The sequence below is a fragment of the Mytilus edulis genome, chromosome 3 (assembly GCF_963676685.1).
Source record: "Mytilus edulis chromosome 3, xbMytEdul2.2, whole genome shotgun sequence".
Lineage (NCBI taxonomy): Eukaryota > Metazoa > Mollusca > Bivalvia > Mytilida > Mytilidae > Mytilus > Mytilus edulis.
Genome location: NC_092346.1, coordinates 85,393,265 through 85,408,394, shown reverse-complemented (window position 1 = coordinate 85,408,394; position 15,130 = coordinate 85,393,265). Strand labels below are relative to the sequence as shown.

Sequence of the window (15,130 nt, the reverse complement as noted above, 5' to 3'; positions counted from 1 at the left end):
ATTGTATTTGTCATATTAGAAACGAATTACTTCCTTCATGTCATGCTCTATGCTCATTTTAACATGGGTAGGCATTATATTTGACCACATTTTACACCTCGCTAACGCTCAGTGTAACATATCGACAAATATAATGCCTACCCATGTTAAAATGAGCATAGAGCATGACATGAAGGAATTATTTCTTAAATGTTTTTCACTATTTTGCCATATTGACTGTACGTTACTATTTTTAAAATGATATTGACTCCATGTTACTTAAAATACTAACATCGAGTTGATATCATATCCAAAAAAGTAACATCGAGTTAATATCATATTCAAAAATAGTAACATCGAGTCAATATCAATATCAAAGTTCGGCCTTCAACACGAAGCACGTTTTAAAAGAGAATTTATCCTAGAAGGACTTCAGCTACTATTGGAAAATAATACTGTTAATAATGCTATCTGCAAGTAAAATTGACAGCTATGGGGACAAGTGTTGCACTAACGTGCACAACACTGGGGATGGACTATTAAGAAAAGTTTGTAAAATTTTCTTCGAAGATCTTTTGATGAAGATCTCAGTTTATATACACATGGAAAAAAGTATTGCAACACCGCATTGAAATTCAAATTAAAAAAACACTCTTTAATTTTTGGTATATAATTTGTTGAAATAGAACTAGTTAAACATTATTCAAATATCACCTGAATCAATAAATATCGACTCGATATGTTCTTCATGAGTGGTTGGCGTTGTTTGTGTGTTACATATTTGTTTTTCGTTAAAAAAAAAAATTACATAAATAAGGCCGTTAGTTTTCTCGTTGAATTGTTTTACATTGTCTTATCGGGGCCTTATATAGCTGACTATGCGGTAAGGGCTTTGCTAATTGTTGACGGCCGTACAATAACCTATAGTTGTTAATGTCTGTGTCATTTTTGTCTTTTGTGGATAGTTGTCTAATTGGCAATCATCCAACATCTTATTTTTATATCTTATCTGCACATGTAGCAACTGTACTCGTAAACAATAAAACAGATGTTTGTATCCTCATTGTTTTAAACACTTTAAATAATCAAGATTATAAAGTTATGTGATTGACACCTTGTAATTTGTCATCCACAACTCATAACTGCAGCAAAATGGCAGATAATCAGCATTTAAGAAGCAGGTATGTTGCTGTGACAATTGCACGTATTATTGGTCATCATCATTTCACTATAAGTCGTTTTGAAAATAAACATCAGGCAACAAACGATGTTAAAAACTTTCCGAGATCAGGAAGATCCCCTATTACATATGCTTGAGAGATCCAGCATAATGAAGGTTGGTCAGAGGTATCCTCATTGCAAACAATACAATCATAAAGAGAGAGAGTGATGACCATACAGGTTCCTTTAAACAAGAACTGTTCGAGATCGGCTCATCGCTACTTGTTTCCGTGCGATAAAACCATTATGGGGATCTTTGCATATAAACAGACACACAGTTCTCCGTATCCAATGTAGTGCAGAGCTCGTCAAAGTGGGAAATTAGCATGGTTGAGAAAGATCCAATGTTCCAGTGGAATTCGGTTTATCTTCCTTGGCCCCATCGTAGCCCGGATTTGAACCATATCGAGCATTTATTGGACGCTATTAGGCGTAAAGTGCACGAAAGGACACCCCAGTTCAAACACGTCATGAAATAAACAATACACTTTGTCAGGAATGGTTGCTGCTACCTTAGCAACAAATTAGTCGACTTATAGCAGGAATCAGAAGACGTTTCAAAAGACGTGGTTATCCGTTTGAATGGAGGCTGCGCACAAAGTACTAACTCTTTGGCGTATAACGACCAACCATGATGTGAACAATCATAATTTTGAAATGTCTGACATTGTAAAGTTCGGCTACAGTAAAAGTTGTAAAACGCATTTTTTGTACAAAAAAATCTTTATATTGTTATAAAAATTTTGGTTAGATAAAACATTTTTTTGACGTTTTAAATGCAAATGTTATCATTAACTACTTTTCAATCTTATTTTATAAATATTTTATCATATTTTCATCCAAAATAAGAGGCTAATTCTTCAAGTTTTCAAAAACCAAGGTGTTGCAATACTTTTTACTATGTGTATATGTCAAAGAAAACTTGAAACGCTTCCTTGATTACTCTTTCATTTCTGAACCAAAACCAAGGTAGAAATAACTACATTTCATGATATATTCATGGTTACATGAATCGATCAAATGTATAATAAAAAGTGACGAGAAACAAATTCCTTTTCTCGACATCCTTAATAACGAAAGAAGAGGGGGTATTATTACAGACCTTTATTGCAAAGATACTGACACTCATGAGTATTTAAATTTCAAAACGAGCCATCTATAACACTCAATAAAAGAAATATTCCTTTCAATATCTGAACAGACATGTATGCACTATAATAACTAAGGCATCCCTACGAAAGTAAAGACCCTCGTGGAATACAAAGAAAAGATATATACTGAATTCCATTCCCCAATGTTCAAAAGGTGCACTGCAGTGTCCCTTATATGCCGTTTTGTACTCTGACCCTGTCAACGAGGGCATCTCTTGTTAGCCCAATACAATTTGCACGTTGGGCATGTTGAGCAATATATGAGATTGTGAGTTGTACAGTTCGTTCGTGCATTTACTATAAATTTCTCTCCACATTTAAAAAAATGTTATCGAGTCCCCTTGCTCAAAATAATCGCATTTTCTCCTTTCGATGCAAATTAGCTTTGGTAAGCAGCCTTTTCAAATTCGACAGTTGTCTACGACTGCCTATTTTTTATGATTCCGGTATCAATAATCATTGTAGTATAAAAGAAGACTACCGACATGTTTTTTTCTAACTTGCAGCTACAATAATGATTGTATAATAAAATATTAGGCCTACTTGATTTCTTCGGTTCCAATACAACATCCTAAATATGAAAAATCGTATAGTAAGATATTCAATGAATGATGAAGCTTGCTATGAAATAAACTTCCATTTGACTGTAAAAAAAATTTCCACCTACAAATAATAGTATATCTCTGAATCAAAAGAAAAATAATGGAAATTTCTAAAATATTTTAAGTAGAAATATAAAATATTGTTGAAGATAATAATGTAGTTAAAAGAAAAAAAATAATTGCAAAAACTAACTTACAAAACAATCAAGAAAGTTATAACTTTAAATATATACAAAAACACGTTTATTTATTACAAAACCAACATGTATTTCAGGTGAATTGCATATATGTACTTTCCCACATCTGACACATACACGTATTGTCTTTTTTTGTAACTTTATATTGTATAATCTAATTTTATGTATAATCATGTCTACTTGGATATTTTGTGTATTTTATCAGAACTTTACAAACAAGTTTAAGCTAACACCAAAGGGTAAATAGTAGCAAGACAACTGCTGTGCAATCTTTCATAAGCTTATGCTACGAAAATGAATAGGATTATGGTTACCTTACATGTTAATTAATGACAATTTGTTTATATATAATGTTCCGTAAATATTCAGATTTTCAGATTATTCAACCATTACTGATGATGGCAAACACGCTGGATACATAGATATATGTCTCGCCGTTTTTGTAATTTTGATAATGCATATGTTGAAATTATATCAGCATCATATACTTTAACATGTAAGTTATGCAAATATTCAAATTCAATGAACCATGACTGAAGGTACGGGGCAAAATAATCTCCATGGAAATGAGATGTATTAATGCTAATACAACTGCATACATACAAATACTATTCCGTGTTAACAAGCCTAAACACAAAACATAAACTTGTAAAATAAGCTAAACTTTTTAAGTCAATAGTCCATGACTAAGAGGACAGGGCAAAATATTCTCCATAGAAATGAAATGTCATAATGCTTATACAACTGCATACCAATTAACATTTGCCTACCACTTATGGTTTCTCTTGGAAATACCTAATCACAAACTAAAACATGTAAACTAAGCAAATATTTCAAAGTCATTAGACCATGACTGGGGAGGTTGAGCATTGACACATATCATTTTTCATGGAGATTATTTGGCCATAATCTGACCTAATCATAAACTTATACATGTAAACTAAGCCAAAGACCTTGACTGACTGTTGTATATAGTATGAAATTCAAAACAGTGTAGCTGTGGCCATTGATTGACCCATCTAAATCATCAATTGACTGGGTCAATTTACGTGAACGTTTGTCTGTAACAACCACTGTTCATGACGTAACTACGATAGACATTTAAACTGTGGGGTCAACAAAGGTTTCTTAACGCCTTTAATTATAAAATAATTCGAAAAATTAATCAGGAATAACCTTTGTGTTTTGATTTATATAATTGATATAAATCAAAATATCGTGTTATTTCTGATTAATTTTTCGAATTACTTTATTTAGGTGTTGAGAACCTTTGGTGACCCCATAGTTTAAGTGTCTTTAAAAAGTACATAGTGAGCATTGGTCGTTACATACAAACGTTCACCTAAATTGTCCCAGTCAATGAATGATTTTAATGTGTCAATCAATGGCCACAGCTACACTGTTTTGAATTTCATACTAGTATACAGGCCCAAGAAAATAACATTACATGTGTGTATTTCATTGACATTTACTTCTGAAAAAAAGCTGTTACTTCACTAACGAATGCATCAGGCATTCGAATATTTTCAATAGTAATTGAATCATATATGTAGAACTACTCTTTGGTTTTAATTGAATCCGTATCTAAACAAAATGATCAGTTTTGTTTATCATAAGTGATGAGTTGTTGTCCATTCGTTTCGTGTGTTTCGTCATTTGATCAGGGACTTTTCGTTTTGAATTTTTCTCGGAGGTCACAGTTCTTGTGATTTTACTTTTTATGCATATGGTTGCTACTAGCGAATTGTGAAAAATGATGCGGTATGAACACCAATAGGACAACTATCCATTGTTCACTGAAACGACAATTATCATGAAAAATGGACGATTATGATATTACCATTATATTTGCGTGTAAAAAACATTACTTACTTGGAAATATATACAGATGAAAAGGAACAAAAATATATATAATAAAAGTTCCAATTTTACATGTCGTTTCGAGCTGCATATTAAGAGCCTATTACTTTAAAGGAGTAGAAACTACGATTTAAACAGCAATTTTAAATGCAACTCTTTTTGTTTAAATTAATAATAAAATCGAAATTTTGAAATAATATTTCGTTATAAGCAGTCAGTCTGACCCATATTTGTCAAAATAATAAGCTCAAGAACGTTGCTTTTGTATTACTGACTTGCTAGTCAACAATGTAACTCATTTGTTAAAAGTGGGTAACGCACGTACAAGGGATATTTGGCTATTAAAAGGAATAGAATGTTAACATTGAAAGTGAAACAATATTGAACCATTAGATATATCGATTCGATCCATAACAAATCATTCTTATACGGTCAGAAATGATTATTTACACATTTCTAAACCTATCATTTGAAATCAAACAGACATAGAAGAAATCAATTACACGTCATCGCTACCAATTCATATTCGTATTTGTTTATATCTGGTTATATGTCCGTCGGTTGTTTTCGGAAGGTAAATCGATGGTCGATTACATGGCGTCTTCCATAAAATACATACGAAATGCTGATACACATTCTATGCATATTACATTGCAAAATGTTTATTTTTATAGTTTTTACAATGTGGATGGGATATACATTTCAGGTTGCTATAATATATCAATTATGATATTTTGTGTCAAATCGGTGAACATGAATTTCACAGCTAATGTTCCTATAAAAAATAAATGCTGCCAACTTCACCATTCTAATATTTTTGACCCTCTTAATTTGTAACAGGATAAACTCCAACTAAATGTAATAAAACAAAGCAGCACACAAACGTTAAACACTTTAATTCCTGAATAGGTGCAAATACAATGCGCTCAAACCCGACTCGTCAATACAGCTACTAAGACCATAGTATGAACTACAGTTATACATATATATAATAAAACTTTTTAAAAATAATTCCAACAACATGATTTGTTATAATGTAAAAAAAAAATTTGCAGGCACTATCATTTAATAACACCTGACTCATCAAAGTTCCGGGTTTGAATCGGGCATTTTAACAAACTCATAATGGATATCAGGATTAAAACTTTTTTTTTGCGCCAGATGCGCTCGAATTAAAATAGTTGAAAAGGCCAAAACAAGGAACGAATCTGAAGAACGTTGAGGGTATAAAAATTCCTAAAAGTTTTGCAAAATACAACTTAAGTGGGTTTAGCATCAATTGAACATGTACAGACGGAGCTTAAAACAGTTATTTTCGACCATCAAATCTAAATCGACACAATATGATTTTTTTTTATCTCGTACGATGCGCTAACTCGACAAAAAGCTTGAAAAACATCTTTTGTTAACGCCAGAAACCACAGGATATCACATGCAGTGACGCATTTATGTCACGAATATAGATCAACCAATTCATGATGGTGTCCATAAAATTTACGAAGCGTCATTTTTTATCTTTCCTCCTCAAAATTCTGTTAAAGCAGTTTCTGCGTAAGGAGCACACTCCTAGATAATTATGAAGTCCATATAGTGTGAACATGCACTAGCGCATTGTATTAATTGAGATAAGTAAACACAATACGACAAAGCAGACTACATGTTACGTCTGAAAAAAGGGAAACTGATAAATAAATTTATTAATAGTATCGGAAGCACATGTCTGTGTTTGTTTATGTTCAACACGTGTTGATGAGCACATGGTTGCATACCTTGTTTGTTATTGTATGATTTGATTGGATATTGTATGTCGCAATGCAGGTATCTTCCCGTTTATACGAGGGAAGGATCTTGATTCTCGTACAGAACCTTATTATCTATATTATAGATATTTTTATAACCGGTTATTCGACGTTCTTCCGAGTAGCATACCTTCCGTTTCGTTATCCATATCCCCAACCATATCTATATTGTAAAATATCAGCTGCTCCACACAAAATGCTCAGACAATATGATTCCTTTTTGAAATCGTCAGCTGCACTCACTCGATAAAAAGCTTTACAAGCATATTGTAACTTGCAGTTGATATTTTACAAAATTATGCAGACAACGTTTGATACGATGCTTTTTGTCCGCAATTTGCTTTTTGTCCGCTTTTGCTTTTTGTCCGATTATTTTGCTTTTTGGCCGACACTTTTGCTTTTTGTCCGTTTTGCTTTTTGTCCGATAATTTTGCTTTTTGTCCGATACTTTTGCTTTTTGTCCGTTGCTTTTTGTCCGTTTTGCTTTTGACCGATAATTTTGCTTTTTGTCCGACACTTTTGCTTTTTGTCCGTTGCTTTTTGTCCGTTTTGCTTTTTAGCTCACCTGGACCATAGGGCTAAGTGAGCTTTTCTCATTTTCTCATTATTCGTCGTCGTCATTAGTTTTTACAAAAACCTTTTCTTCTGAAACTACTGGCAAAATTAAAGCAAACATGGCCAAAATCATCCTTAGGGTATTTAGTTTCAAAAAAGTATCCGATGACCCCGCCCAATAATTAAGATGGCCACAATGTCTAAAAATAGAACATCGCATAAAATGTAGATTTTGGCTGATATATCTGAAACAAAAGCATAGAGACAATCTAACAAGGGATAAGAACATTTCGCCTCATAAAATAATTTGGACCAATCAGAACTTTTCATGTGGGACAATATGAGCTCTTAATTTAAAAAAAAAGTGGGACAATCGGGAATAAGCCCTACAGACTTGAGCAATTCTAAAATAAACACTGTTGATGTATCTCTCTTAAATTTTCTATTAAAAAGTGTTTTACATTTACGAGTCGAATGCACTATATTGTATCTGTATCTAAAATATTAAACGCATTTATTTCGTGATAGAAATTAAGTAAATGCTTAAGCAACCATTTTAATACTTTTCCCCCTCTTTTCGAGTTTGTCAAACAAAAATAAACTACTTTGCTGAAAATGCTGTGTGGTTGTGTTAACCAAAGTTTCCTTAATCTTATTACTTGAATAACCTCGAACTTCCTCGTAATTTGGAAATAGTTGCTAAATAATTCCAAAATGTATGGATTAATACAGTTTATCTAAATAAATCGCTACACATGTATTACGTAAACTTTGTGATAGTGTTCCAAAAATGAAGTTTGTTTGTTTGTTATATTTGTAATGTTTGTAATGTTTAAGAAAAATAAAGTTGTTGGAAATATGACGAAATTATTACCAGACTTAAAAAAAAAGTTTTTTTTTTAACTGAAATGTTGCAAAATATTTTGGAGCGACTGTCAATCGGCCATTCGCATATAAGTGCAAATGGTGACTATATATTATTGGCGGGAAGAAGAAACTGTGCGTTTAAGCAATAACATGTCGTAAATGTGTGCACTTCCACATGTAGCAAACGCCGACACCATTTAACATAATGATAAAACTATTCAAACGAGAAAACCATTGATTTACAAAACACTATATGACAAACAAATACAGAAACAAACAACAACTATTGAATTACAGATTGAAACTCCGTTCCTGACTTATTTGTATGATTATCATATATAATATTCAGCGCGGTTAAACATCAATTTAGAATTTCAATAACGAAACCATCACTCTAGGATTATTTGATTTGATAAATTTCTAAACTATTCTAAAGTTTCGAGCATATAAAAAAGAAGATGTGGTATGATTGTCAATGAGACAACTATCCACAAAAGACCAAAATGACACAAACATTAACAACTATAGGTCACCGTACGGACTTCAACAATGAGCAAAGCCCATACCGCATAGTCAGCTATAAAAGGCCCCGATAAGACAATGTAAAACAATTCAAATGAGAAAACCGTGATAATTCTATATCAAGGTAAAGGCATACTCAGTTAAGGTTAATACGACACAGCTTCAACTTCGATATCAGAAAAATGGCATTTTAAAGAAATGTGTTGATTTTTTTACATTGGAAGTTAAGGTCAAGGAAAACAAAAACGCTACATTAAAAAAAAATCAGAGATAAATCGAATGTAATTGGAAATCCAGAATGACTGAAAAATTGAAGAATAAAATAAACGTTCGCTTCAGTTCCCAAGCTATTGTGTTGCTTTGCCCTAAATTGTACATTGATTATGATATAGATATCATATAGATATAAAGAGTTGATTTGAAGATTCAGAAGCAAATACAAGAATAAAGATTTATAGATAGATAAAATTGGGAATGGAAATGGGGAATGTGTCAAAAAACCAACAACCCGACCATAGACAGGACAACAGCAGAATGTCCCCAACAAGTCTTCAATGCAGTGAGAAATTCCTGCACCCGGAAGCGCCCTTCAACTGGCCCCTAAACAAATATATATACTAGTTCAGTCATAAGAAACGCCATAAAAAAAACTCCAAATTGTACACAAAAACTAAAATTAAAATAATACAATACTAACAAAGGCCAGAGGCTCCTGACCAGCTACAGGCCCAAAAATGGGGCGGGGTTGAACATGTATATGACATCTCAACCATCCCCCTATACTGCAATATCACATATTTTTAAAATGTTACAATTCAGTATTTTTCAAAACATATTTGATAAAAAAATTTATGATTATTACGTTTTTTAGGCATAGGTACCTGGATTATAATTTAGTACGCCAGCCGCGCGTTTCGTCTGCATACGACTCATCAGTGACGCTCATATCAATTATTTATAAAACCAAACAAGTACAAAGTTGAAGAGCATTGAGGATCGAAAATTCCAAAAAATTGTGCTAAATACGGCTAAGGTAATCTATGCCTAGGATAAGAAAATCCTTAGTTTTTTTTCAAAAACTCAAAGTTTGGTTAACAGGAAATGTATGCATACGACCACATTATTGATATTCATGTCAACTTCGAAATGTTGACTTCTGGGCTGATGATACTCTCGGGGACGAAACGTCGACTAGCAGTGGCATCGCCCCTGTGGTTTAAATAGCTATCAAAGGTACCATGGTTATAATTTAGTACACTAGACGCGCGTATTTATAAATCCAAACAAGAACAAAGTTGAACAGCATTGAGGATCCAAAATTCCAAAAAGTTGTGCTAAATACGGCTAAGGCAATCTATGCCTGGGATAAGAAAATCCTTAGTTTTTTTTCACAAACTCAAAGTTTGGTCAACAAGAAATTTTTAAAGATGACCACATTATTGATATTCAAAATATCAGACTATACTCTATAACATTTTAGACGTCGACTAGACATAAAAGAGACTAGAAAACTGTAATTGCAAGAAACAATTATGTCTTACTAAACTTTCAGAGGTGTTTCACGATCTATTATTTCTGCCGGGCAATACACTATATCTTCTATCTGTCTACTTTAGTGTTGATTATAAAAACTCATACAGCAAGAAGTAAACTATTAAGGGCTCCGAAATGTAAAAATGTAAAAAAGTTCAAACAATAAAACGATGGCTTGATTTATTTTTATAAACTAATAAACGAAAAACAAATTTGTTATACAATAACCAACTACAATAACTGAAATACAGGCTTTCGAGCAACAACTATTATTCCGGATTATCATGATCGAAGCAACAACACGACCACGATCGCTATGACCGATATGACGCGTTAGTGTTTTCATTATACATTAAAAATCCTAAGTAAAACCATGGATCACCGGATAAAACTGTTTGTTTCCCTGGTACTGGTAGGTACGGTTGAACTTCAACTGTAATGGGATTCTTCTTTCTCTCCTCGGCTGTGTACATTGAATAAAGTATGTGTTGTTCTACGTTCATAAGTTGAAGTGACAAATAATACATTACTCTATTTTTATACTGAGATTCAAACTTTTTTAAAATGTCTGGTTTTCCTAAAAATATTCCACCACCTATCCAATTTTTATTACCAAGAATAATAGATCTTGCAGAAACGTTCTTTAAAGGTACATCATAAACTTGATTAACACCAACTTTTGAATTGTCAAAATCATTTGGAACTTCTAAATAGAAATATTTTTTACGACTAGAAACATCACGGAAATAGCCCAAGTCTATCCAGGAATAGTAGTCTGATGCCAGTAGTTTTGAATCAATTGCTTTTGCAACTAGAGTCAGCTTTGAATGAGTCATACATGTGTACTCCGGTAAGTATGTATTCGGATAGTGCTTTGGGTATCCCGGTTTGGAATAAAGTTTTGCTATTTGTGGTTTGATGAGGAATGACCATAGTTCATCCCTAGAGAACATTATTATTTGTGTGGTAAAAGCTGAATTATTTCGTAATTCTGTAAAAAATTCAGCAAACATTTTGGAATCGGTATAAATTATCAGTGGATTTTTAAGATATTTGTACACAGACATCCAAACTTTGTATGACTCCGGTGTTCGGATATTTGAAACTGAACCTTTCGGAAATTTTCCGAGATTGAAAAAAGCTGTTACAACAGTGAGACTTCTATTTGTATTTGTCCATACATCCTGATATGTTTCCTTTCTTTTCAGTAAAAACTGTGTCAATCTATAATTAACCTTCTGCACCTCCATTGTAAGAAATAAAACAAAAATCAATGATACCAAGATCGTAGGACGGATAATGGTCTTCTTCATCTTTCATGGTCTACCTGTAAGATAATGCAAGTACAGTCAATATGCTGTCTTAATTGCAATATTTATATATTATAATTATAAACATACTTTGTTTTACATTGTCATTTCGGAGCCTTTTATAACTGACGCGGTATATGCTTTGCTCATTGTTGAAGGCTGTACGATAACCTATAGCTGTTAATTTCTGTGTCATTTTGGTCTCTTGTGGAGAGTTGTCTCATTTTTTATATATGTAGGTCAAATGGGAATTTTTTGTTCTAATTTTATTTTTCTCCTTTTATTTACCAAAATTATATCCTTAAAAAGTCTTTTTGTGTTCTTATACTGTTTGTTTATCAATGCTCAGTATTAATTAGACTGTAACATGTAGTTGTGGAAATATGACAAAAAGATGTGCAGCAGCTACGACTATAATAGAGAGATACTTAGCACTATTAACAATGATATCCATGAGAAAACACTAGCAGTTTAAGCCTGTGATTATCAATTCACGAGTAAGTTGCTGTAACTTCAGTTTGTATATGTTGTGTACAAAAGAGCTTTGTACAAATTATAAGTTTTTTGACACATACCTTTTTGCACTAGGTGATAATTGCTTTCGTAATGTGTTTATTGGCATATTACATATATAATAATAATAGTTAGTAGGTCCATAGTACATCAGCAAAATCGAGACAAGTACATAAAGTTGATATTTTGAATCCTTCTATAAACGTATAATATAAATAATTAAACTGTCAATTGTTCTTGAACAATTGAGAGGTCTTTCCTTTTTTAATGTAAAGTACATGTTCCAACAGACGTAGAATGTATTGAAAAGGTCAAGGTCAACCTTAAAAAGCTCGAAAACACACTAAAAATCCTTTAAATAAGGTTAAAAACACTAAATTCGCTATCTGGGACATGACCTTGACCTTTGACCTTTTGACCTTTGTCAAGGTCATTGGTCCCCAATGCCATTACTGAAGACCTTAAGGGTCTAGGACCTTTGGTTATATAGTAAAAGCTGATTTTGTCTTTTCAAAAACCTAAAACAGGGGTTATGCCCCTTATAGAAAGGTCAAATCTCTTTGGTCAAAATGTAACAAAGTTGCGCCATAATGACCCAAACATTTTCCACTATTTAAAACTTCTGTAAGTATAATGGTTTCTAAGATTATCTCATAACAAGGTGTTAGGTCAAAGGTCAAGGTCAACATACAAATTTGACCTTGAGGTATTTTTTAAAGATACATGAAATGATGATGATTGGTGAAGATCCTATGTGTCTACGACTTACGGTTTCTGAGTTTTGGTGGCCAACCGACACCGGTTAATTTTCAAAGGGGCATAACCCTACCAATGAGTCGTTGAATCTTTTCGATCCAAATGTAACGAAGAACCGGGGTCTGGTCCTGAACAAATTTCACCCTTCATTTTTTTTCTACCTATTACGGTTACGGTGTTGGAACGATAACAAGGTTTTTGGGTTTCGGAGGGATTACTCCGAACCGACAAAATATTTCGACTCACAGGGTGAGTTCCGGATAGGTATTCATGACACCGATACAAAGTGTGAACATGAAAGCGACACGTCTTAGGGTTACGGAGGGAAATTTTGTCAAAGTTTGGCGGAACAAGAAGAATAATAATAATAATAATAATAATCAGAAGAAATACAGTAAGGTCTTTCCCTTTAGTAAAAGGAAAGACCTTAATAATTAAAAACCAATTCTTCCGAGAACAATTGAAGGTCTTTCAACCTCGATAGTAAGAATGAAATTTAAAAAACTATGTTAGAAAATGTCACTCCTTGTTGATGTAATTTGGTTCTTCAAAGTGATATAAAAAAATAAGATTAATATGTATATGCAGAAGACCTAATTGTTTTATTATGAACAGAAAATAATTTTTAGCACAGGTCAAAATCTAGAACGTCAAATTGACCTTTGACCTTGACCTCAATTCAAGGTCATAGGTCAGTGATCTCAAATCAAAAGACCCCAGGCCAATCATTTGTATGGTTGTGGAGAAAAACTGATTTCAAATACAAAAGGGGAGAAAACTCCTATAAGGGTTAACCAAAACACTTCGACTGAACAGGTTGAAGTGCGCCTTTGTGTAAACAGTAATTTGGCAAACAAATCATATCATTAACTGTAACAGTTTCTTTTAAATAACGATAACAAGCAAAATTCAAAATTTAGAACATGACCTTGACCTTTGACCTTGACCTTAATTTCCTTCAAATGGACCAAGGATTTCATATCAAAAGACTGTAAGCCTCTACGACTTATAACGTATGAATTTATCCAACAAATCGCCTATCTTAAATTTTCAAAGGGAAATAACTCCCATAAGCTGTCTTCCAATCACTCAAATCAAAATAAACCAAATCATTCTCAAGAGTAGATGAACAATTTGGTGAAAACAGTTTGCTAAAATCTTTTACAGTTTAAGAGTTATAGCGATAACAAGAAAAAGGGGACGCGGGGAGATAACTCCTATAAGAATAATTGTTCGGTCACACAGGGTGAGTTTTGAAACCCCCATTACTGTACAACACCATTGGCCAAAAATATCCGTTCCATATGTTGTAAGACAAAAAAGCATCTCAGACGGCAGAAGAAAAAAAAATAATCAGAAGAAAAACAAAAGGTCTTTCCACGAAAAGTGGAAAGACCTAATAATTTTTAAAAAGTACTGAAAATCTTAATCTGAGGTAGCATGGATTGGGTAGATATTGTTATTACGTGAAAGTTAACTTATAAAATCATTCTATTAGTTGGAGCCAGGGGTTCCAGCAGGCGTATGCTAGCCATTTGCAATGGTTTATTTTTTATAAAATATTATTTTTTTCAGTAAACAAATTTTCTTTAAGATAATTTTTTAGGGCTACAATATTTACTTGTCCACATTGCATTTTTGTTTTGTATATATAATATTTAGTTAATAGTATTTTCTTATGTAGTTTTTTTCTGTTTTTTTTTCTCTAATATCCCAAAATAAGACAATATCTTAATTAAGTGATAGTTCAATTTGGACTTTTGAGTATATCCATTTATTAAGTTCTTCCCAAACATCAAAAACTTTTGGACAAGTCAAGAATATGTGTTCTATAGGTTCTATTGAGTCGGTACAGAAAGTGCATTTATTGTTTTGTGAGACTTTAAATTTGTAGAGTAATTTATTAGTTCCCAAAATTTCTGTGATTAATCCTGTATTGGAGCCACTGTTATTTTAAATTTTTAGTAATGTAAAATGGCAGTCTGTATATTTTATTCCAAATAATATTATGTGTATTTAGGATTAAGGACCACTTTTCCTGGATGTTATATTTGTTATTAATATAAAACATTGTACATGTCTGCTGGTCCTTTTGTAGATTTCATAAATATAGAAATAGTAGGTTATAATTGGCCCATAAGGTTTTATAAGCTGATTACATTTAATATTAAGACTTTTCATATAGGAATACACAGCTGACATTACTCCTTGGAATATAAGACAGTTGGTATCAATATTATATGGGTTTTTTTTCAATTTTTGCCA

The 15,130-nt window shown here is 32.6% G+C and overlaps 2 protein-coding genes across 2 annotated transcripts in view; both read right to left on the bottom strand.

Annotated features, from left to right (window-relative positions):
* Positions 1-10,449: 10,449 nt before the first annotated feature.
* Positions 10,450-11,599, bottom strand: LOC139517663 (uncharacterized). The gene has a single exon (XM_071308942.1). It carries the CDS (start codon positions 11,597-11,599, stop codon positions 10,601-10,603), a length of 999 nt encoding a protein of 332 aa, XP_071165043.1. The 3' UTR covers positions 10,450-10,600.
* LOC139517662 (uncharacterized) overlaps positions 10,450-15,130 on the bottom strand; it is a 41,486-nt gene continuing 36,805 nt past the window's right edge. The window contains exon 3 of the transcript XR_011663182.1: positions 10,450-11,643. The gene's annotated coding sequence lies outside the window, so the exon portion shown is untranslated. The remainder of the gene's footprint in view (positions 11,644-15,130) is intronic.

What these genes read in the sequence shown, in the direction of transcription:
- LOC139517663 (XM_071308942.1), bottom strand. Translation starts at nt 11,599, where the DNA reads ATGAAGAAGACCATTATCCGTCCTACGATCTTGGTATCATTGATTTTT.